The 8,668-nt window shown below is 39.8% G+C and overlaps 1 protein-coding gene and 1 pseudogene across 1 annotated transcript in view; both read right to left on the bottom strand.

Moving 5' to 3' along the window:
- The window catches only part of LOC103462474 (uncharacterized), a 21,683-nt pseudogene extending 19,835 nt beyond the window's left edge, over positions 1-1,848 (bottom strand).
- A 3,608-nt stretch (positions 1,849-5,456) lies between these two features.
- Positions 5,457-8,668, bottom strand: part of LOC103472634 (uncharacterized) — a 7,602-nt gene continuing 4,390 nt past the window's right edge. The window contains exon 2 of the mRNA XM_008422431.2: positions 5,457-7,031. Within this exon, the coding sequence (XP_008420653.1) occupies positions 5,542-7,031 (1,490 nt within the window). The 3' untranslated portion in view covers positions 5,457-5,541. The remainder of the gene's footprint in view (positions 7,032-8,668) is intronic.

Raw genomic sequence — 8,668 nt, 5'->3', positions numbered from 1 at the left:
TTTAGCATGGACAAAATTATTGCTAACAACTTTAAATGGTATTACAATCATCTTTAGGTATAACAAACAATTTGTCTTTTAAAACCACATTTTTGTTGCTGTGAAGTTTTTTTGTGGAACTTGCAGACCGGGTGTCTTACTTTTAATAATGAAAATGTGCAAAACWTTTTTTTCAGTTTTGGATTTACAAAATAATTGACATTTCCAACAACAGCTAAAAATTGTGTCTACTRTATTAGTTTGAAATGTTACATCCTATTTGTTGCTGAGCAAGTTAAAAAATTTAATTTTTTCATTTTGGCCCACAAGCATTTTTAAGTTAGAGATTTTGGCCCATGTAGCAAAAKGTTTGGACACCACTGATCTAGAGCTTTCCACATATGAATTGTCACATAATTTCTTATGTGACATTTCATAATCCTCGCACTTACTGGTCTCTTGCTTCAGCTTGCACATGTCCTGAGTCTCATTACCACAAAAAACCTCATCTGGTGTGGGCTGAGGTTTGTCTGGAAGAGTAGGACAAGTTGGCCATGATATGAAAGAAAGTCTCTCATTACGGCTTCATGKAAATGCTAAGTCTAAAGATAYAGTATCCATAAAGAAATTATGGAGGTGTCGAGAAGTAGTAGAAAAAATAAGACCAAAACTGACAAAAAACAAAAACAAAMAAAAAAAAAAGCATGGGAGTACAGAGAGCCAGAGGAGAACCAAAACAGAAATCCAGGAAAAGTTGAAGGCAGGATACACAAGGAAGAAACAGGATTTAATGGGAAGAACCAGCAAGGAGTGACTGAGAAAGAGTTGTATACTGGGAGCTTCATTACTGATAGAAATGGGTTGTAGGTGTGAGGTGAGAGAGAGAGAGAAAAAAATGGCACAGGGACCAAGTTACACAAACTGGGTAACAAGGAAAATAAATCTATAAATAACTAGACATAAGGAACCTAATAAAACTAAGGTAACTGAAGGACTGAATTAAGGTTAAACAGAAACAAAGCTATTCAAGTTGAAGWAAGAGATAAGGAACRTAGAATAACWACAAAACTAGAATCAAACTCCAAAACAACACAAAAAACTGCAAAAGTTTGAAAAATGACTCCCCCCCCCCAAATTTCTTTATCAACTGGAGCAAAATTAACAACATATTTTTTCAGGATTGTTTATAGTTTTGTTTATTGTTACAGTTTTCCATTCTGTAAATGCAGTTTGTAAAAATAAAAAAAAACATCAATGCAATAAAAAGAACTACAAGGTTTTGCTAATGCCTCAAACTATGAAATGTGCAACTTACATACTTAAAAAAAAAAAAAGAATTTCAAAGTTGCATTCCTGAAAGTTTTCAGATCCAACTCCTGGTCTCACATTGATTTTCAGAAAAAGTGTGCGGTCTCACAACAAAAGTAAAAAAAAAGAAAGAAAAAAAGAACTCACGGAGAGTCAGACGAAGGGAAACATTGAGAGCAACTTGAAGGATGCAAAGAAGTCCAAATCCAACAGCGACCATTCTGAGCAACTTTGTCCCTGTRTAAGGGAGYAAAAAAAAGACACATTGACAGTTAAACTCTTGTGTTACTGTTTAAACATGCAATCCCATAAAAGTAAGAAAAAAGAAACAGCAGCGAGTTTCAATCAGTTCATCAAAATTTGTCAAGTACAGAAGAAACATTCTTTAAAGCAGTGGTGTTTCAAGGCCGTTTGGGTCTTACCCGATTCAGYGTGATTTCCCCCGGTCTCTAACTCRGGACGCCTGTCAGTGGATGGATTGGGTTGATTCACATAATCGATCTCAGCTGCCTGTCGATTAACAACTCGCGCCATTTTACCCTGTGAGAGTGACACTGACGATGGGCAAGAAATCTATGTTTAGCATGATGCTGAAGCTCAACGCGGTTCTGCTTTTGTTCATTTCTCAACGGGGCAACACCTTCTTTTCTTCTCCTTTCAGACATCCTAAAAAGCTTTTAGTTCCCCAGTAAGAAAAAGTGAGTGAAGAAGGAAACTCTGTTTCAATAAAACCTTTGCTCTGAATCCTAACGATTAAAAGGAACAGGTTTCACAAGTCTGTTTCACAGTCATTTCTTAAAAGATTTAAAATCAGTTTTCTTCCTTTGGTTGTGATTGTGYTAGTTACGAACTCCACACTGGAAGATTATATGTATTTTAAAAGGTGTGTTTTGTTTTACGTCTGCTGGAATTCCTGTTTAAACTCTTTGGATCAAGTCTGAACTGAAACTTCGCAACATTACATTACAATATATGTACATAAATATATGGAGCTATGACTGGTGAAGCTGCCAACAGCCACTTAAGGCAAAGGTTTACCTTAAGGACGCCTTAAAATCGTCATTAAATCTCGACCATGGCAACACCACGGCTTTGTGATTTGCTAATTTCCTGTGTTGCACTTCTTTTACAAATCAGATATTTAAAACAGAGCTACCTCTTASAGGAGTAACCACTTTCAAGGATTTTGAAAACATTCTTTCTTAATTTGGTCAGCAAGTTCCTCACATTTGTTTTTCTCTCTGATGAATCTTTTGAACCACAATTTCTGCTTCTGATTTCTTTTTCCTGTTACCCGACTTCATCAAAACAAGGAAGATATTAGTGAAAGGGAAGAAGACAAACAGAATGAAAGCAGAGAATTATTGTGCTAAAAGTAGGAGAATCAATGCTTATCTGGGGTACGCATTGAAAAGATATAGACATTTCCTGTTTAAAGTCTTATTCTTTTCTTTTTTACATTTGCAATTTAGGATCCAGTTCAGTTCCAGTCAGACGCTGGTAAGATTAAATGAACTTCATTCACATTCCTCAGACAGTTTGGTCCATATTGCCATTTTGAATTGTTATCTTTACAGTGTAAGTCCAGTCACATCCCACTGGTCAGAAGCTATGGAGGCCATTGTTTGGCATAGACCTTTAGCTTAGACACTTTGTCCAACACTTTTCTGGGTGCCATAGCCCACCCAATCTGAGACCACCACATGATCAAGAAACATTTTTCAAAAGACGTATGGTCCAGTTTTGTTGAGCCTGGGTAGATCATAGCATCGGTTTCCTGTCCTTTGCTGGAGGAACTATCAGCTGGTGCGGTCTCTTTCTGCTGTAGCTCATCCGCTTAAGGGCCGGAAATGCCYTACGTTTAGAGCATTGTTATGCCTATATTTGGTCATTTTATTTGGCCTGCCCACTCTCCTCTCCTCTGAAGGCATTTCAGTTCTCTGCCAACCACAGGAAATTACGTAAAATGTCAACAGTTACCAAAAGACACAGGCCAGYCACTCTGGGGCCAAAAGAAACCATTTCATGTTCAGAGTCGCATAAATCTTCCTTGCTTCTCCAGTCTGATGATTGATTTGATCTTCAGTCGTCTTTATCGTGTTCAGATCCCCAAATGCCCGATGTTCTCGACTGGCTGATTCACTATTTCTGTTACWACTGAACAGACTTAGGTGTGGAACTTGTTTATTTCAACTGCACAGGTTAATAAACAATGCTTCATGAATGCATGTCATCCCTTTACGATACATCTATATGTCTGTTTCTGTGTATACATACCATTTCTGAGAAAATGTGCTCCCTATGATTTACATTTTGCCATGTTACAGTCGCACATTCGAAGGAAGCCATTGAATTTGTATGACACACAGATACAAAGTGAATCATCGCTCTGGAAAATTTAAATTTTGTTCAGCCACCTAAATTGTTATACACCTAAATACGCCTGTGTGTCTGTCTGACGCACATGACAAATTATGTTTTTTTTAAGCTTGTTTCTTCCTCTTTTGTTACCACTTCTAAGTTTGTCTTTCCTCGTTCTTTAAAAATGCACCAAAAGCAGGAGGATGACATCACTCAGTGTCTAACTGCTGATGAGATCGGGACAATGCACAGACCGAAGATGAGAGACTACGTTAATGAGCAGCCGTATGGGGAAGCAAATTTATCAGGTAACACAAAATACTACAAACATCTTMATTTTAGCTTATCAATTTAAATATATATTTTCATTTAACTTGCAGACAGAAGACGCTATCATCTGCTTTTCCTCATCATCGGCGCGCTATGTATCATACAAGCCGTTCTCAATTTGTCGCTTCGTCTTACATGTGAGTGCCACTTCTTTGTTTCTTAGAGCGTAGGTAAAAATCGACAACAGCAACAAAAAACAGCCATAACAGTTAGTTATTTTCTCATTTTTTCCTCAGTTTACTCAAACAAGATCGCAGCCGCCTCAGCTTGCAACATATCCGAGTTTGGTGATGACAACCACAAGATGGAGGAAGACTGTGAGCAACTGAAGCCTGATCAGTGCAGAAAGTTATTGGAAATCATCTGTGCCTTGACGAGAGACAGACACACACTTGAAAAGAGAAACAGTGAACTCATAAAAGAAAAAAAGACGCTAGAGGAGGAGAGAGATTGGCTGAAAAGGGGTCTGTACCTGCCCCRGGCATAAGCAAACTAAGCAGCCGCTTAGTACCCCGGGGTYGCTAGAGGACCCCCTAAGTGAAACATTTWTTTTATTTTTTTTTAATTTTMGTAATAATTTCCTTGTGATTAAATTACAAAAACACACACATTTATTATGAAGCTGTAATTATTTCAATAATATGCATGGCCAGAGAATAAAGATGGCATCCTAGAGATGTTCCTCAGTGTTGTCACTGACATTTACTTGATATTGCATGAGGGGACGCTATTAATAAAAAAAAAATTCCCAACATCACACATTTGCTAATTATTTTCTGAATGTAACTTTGTAATTTTTAAAGCTAAGCAAAATAAAATGCATGTTGTCTTGTTCACTAGTACTGCCTCAATGAAATGGGACATGAAGACACAGCTTGGATTTTTTGTAATAAAGAAATTGCTTAAGGGTGTTTTCACATCTGATTGTCTGGTAGACTCAGTTCGATTGAGGACCAAAATTGCTACATTTGTTACATTTTCAGCTGGTATCACTGTGTCAAGCAAACCAAACTCTTTGAAAAAACTATTTACCCCCTCGTGCTRCACCAAGAACCACTGAAGGAAAAGACATTAAACCTCTGAGCAAGAATCTGAGCACAACTTCCTTTTTTATGAAATGTAAACAAAARTGGCGTGGTGTCAGATTCAGCGATTATAGAATTTCTCTTYTGTCTTTGGCAGATGTGCCAAACAAACACTCTTCAACAATGGGCTCAACATGAGCCATTTCTCACGTTAACAGTCGAACCGCATCAGAGTTTACTTAAAATAGGTCAAGACCTTGGTTTTTAGGTGAGTCAGAGTTCAAATTTTCCTTTACACGCAAAAGGTCTCCGGTTCRAAACCAGACAGAAACACTTTCTCCAGGTTATGTTTATTATAGAGTGTTGTCAGTCAACAGGAGGGTTTCACTTCTGTGACCTAGCACACAAAGTCAAGTGTGCTTAGACTTAGAAACAAAATCTAGCAAACCAACATGATTTCAATATACTTTATTAAAGCATGGTAAATGCAAATTATTTATAAATCAGTAACAGTTTCTATTATAATACAGTACTTTAGTTAAAATGGATTGGACATTGCAAACACAAARGCCACAGGAAGCTGAAGCCCAATATTGACAATATGCAACTTTCCCATCCCTAATGCTCCTAGAATCAGCCCCGCCACCATCCCCACAGTTCCCAGCCATGAGGACCACCTTGTAGCTGCCGCCGATGTTGCGCCAACTGACACCCCCGCTGCTCCAACCGCTCCCAGCAGGGCACCCGCCATCTCTCCGTCACTCAGGACTGGAGCTAAAGCCTCCAGTAGTAGGAGTAGGACTCCTGCAACCGAAGCGGCCCCTACAATAACTTTCACCTCGCCAGCTGCTCTGCGAACTAACGTCCCTCCCACTGTGGCCCCCAGGCCCAGCTGACACAGTTTTGCCCCAAAAAAGGATGTGCTCACAGCCTCCAGGGAAGACTGAAGGTTCATCTGAGTGCTGATGGATTCTGCGGACTGATTGTGCCCTGCCTGACTCATCTTCGTAGCAGTTACWAGGGCCTCCTGCTTGGCATGCAGCGTGAGCATGGMAATGATGAAGGTTGCAAACATTCCCATGCACCCCACCAACATCCAGAACTTAAAGTCAGAGGATTGCATAAGAGCAAAGGCAATGAGGACAACTAAAGCCAGAARCACTATAAGCACAACCTGATGGCTGCCATAGCCAAACAATCCCAATGCTGATGTGACCAAGGAAACCACTGCCATTGGTATTCCTGTGAAAGCCAAGAAATCGACTTGTTTGACCAAAACGGTGTTGATCCAGTCGTGGATGGTTCTTTGCTCCATTTCAGCCTCTTTATTCTSGATTTTTCTCTTGTCTATCGCCTCCCTTTCTCTTTTTTCAGTGATCCATCTCGCCCTGTCATCCTCTGCATTACCTCCCTTCTCTACGGACAATATCCTCTCCTCTATTTGCAGAGCCACCCTTTGTCTCTGCTGCCACTCAATAATCTCAATGTCTTCCCTCTCTCTGGACATGACATCAACTCCTAGAGTGCAACAGGTCTCTCCCTGGGTCCATGCCAGCTGGAATAAAACACTAAGAGGTGGTTTAAGCACGGTGAACAGGCCTAAAGCCCACAGAAGTCCCACCATGCCATAGGTCTTCACAATCCATTCGATTGCCTTCCCAAATGTTGCTCCGCTGAGTGTGGTCCCTAGAATGCCAGCACACCCCACTGATGCCCACAAGCCAGCAGAGTCTGCGTTGGAGGTGCTGCAGCTCCTCAGTGTTACAAACACCGAGGYTACCGCCGCCGCCAAAACAACTCCTGCTATGACGGATGTCATCGCTGTTGTCAGTGCKGTTGCTCCCATAAGCGCTCCCAGTCCCAGGGGACCCATCACCCTGACCTCCTCCATCACTGGTTTCAGTGGACCACTTGCAGTCATAGCAGACAATATCCTATCCACCGGGTCCTCCGTAGCACCCAGTATGCATCCTCCCACGGCTCCCAGGGCAAATCCCAGAGCGGCCTCCATCAACTGGCTCTTGTTTCCTGAAAAAGAAAGGAGGCATGGATCGTTTTATCACTTTTCCTTGTTTTATTCCTACTATTTCAGGAGCAAAACAGTAGTTCTGTACCACGGACAGAAAATGCGAGGTGGGCAGAAATATATATTTCTGAAAACTCCACATTATCAAATGTTGTCATCACATTTGAAATATGTAAAATAATTTCTACACGGCAAATTCAAAAGTTAAATGTTTTGGTGTTAGTAGACTTTGTGCAAAAGCAGAGTTAATTTTACACTTATAGAGTCACATTCTGTTTATGTAACTCTGGGGTGTATATTANCCCTCAGTTATCTGACCAGAGGACATCAGTTTAGCAGAGAGAGACTCTGGAGCATCTGGAGGAAAAAATATAAAACTCTGCATTATTATCATCTGATTGCCAGAGGAGAGGAGAGAAGGAAAAGAGTGTAAATGTGTAAAAAAGAAGTCATTGAAAAACATTAATCAGTAAAATGGCTGTTCAAGCACAGAGTAACTGATGTAGGTTCTATCTTTTCCTCTTTCTCTTTTAGCCTTTTTTAACTGCTTACATGCACACTCTGCAGCTCACGTAACAAAGTTTATGCGTGCCTGCCGACAGTCATACATAAACATACTGAAACTGATTAAACTACCGTTTAAGGAGGGTACAGACTGCAGAGAAGAATAAAAAGCTAAACTCACGCTACAATCTTTGCCTCGCGTGGTTTCATCCATAAGGCGAGCTAAGGGTGGCCCAGTGCTGGATAAAATACAGAACCGTCCCATAATTGGCTGTTAAACGATTTGTTCTGCATTCTACAAATGTGTATATGTAATAATAAAGAAATGGTCCCCGAGTATTTCATATAGTAGACTGCCCCAGTCATTGTTTGCCTCATGGTGTTAGTGTTGCAATATTGTGCCCAACAGCTTTCTGGGTAACACACACTAACCGACACACTGCAGCCCAACCTCCCCGCCTTTACATATAGGGACTGGTCTCTTATTTTAATTTCTGAAAGGTGGCAACCCTAGTTCCATTAGTATGACATGCATGGCTTGTAACATTTGATCATTTTTCAGCAGTAAGTATGTTTTTATATTTAACCAGGTCTCATTATTTCTCAAGGTAATTTATGCTCAGGGGTTCTGGTCAAGTCCTGAAACTGGTTAACAGACCTGGTGGAGCACAGAGACAAAAATGATTAGTGAACTCCAACTTTAGTGATCAGACATACCAAAATATTTGCAAAAGGTGAAGAATCAGTTTTTCATAAATACTAATGAATGTCTGTATATTTCTCAGTAGAAATTTGCTTGTTCTTTATTTAGCTAAATAACCAAAGGTGAGTCAGAAATTGTAGTTAGGATGAGAGTTGCTTCAAAATAATGTTGCTCAAATAAAAGTAAAGTGCAGTAAAATAACTTCTGATGCACTTTTTTTTTAAAGTAATGCATTTAAATGCATCTAGTTATCACCCATTTCTGCTTTGTAGTTTGTGTAAATTACATTCTGAAGGATAAAGAGTTTATTCTGGGGTCCATGTGGAAATATTGGTARAATAAAATGTTAATATCATGAGGAGTAAACTTACACACAGAGGCAGAGCGGTGATCGCCGTGTCCTTTAACAGAACAGGAATATCTGTCTCCATC

Source organism: Poecilia reticulata, linkage group LG1, assembly GCF_000633615.1.
Source record: "Poecilia reticulata strain Guanapo linkage group LG1, Guppy_female_1.0+MT, whole genome shotgun sequence".
Lineage (NCBI taxonomy): Eukaryota > Metazoa > Chordata > Actinopteri > Cyprinodontiformes > Poeciliidae > Poecilia > Poecilia reticulata.
The sequence above is the reverse complement of the archived record's forward strand: the minus strand, read 5'-3'. Positions and strand labels throughout refer to the sequence as shown.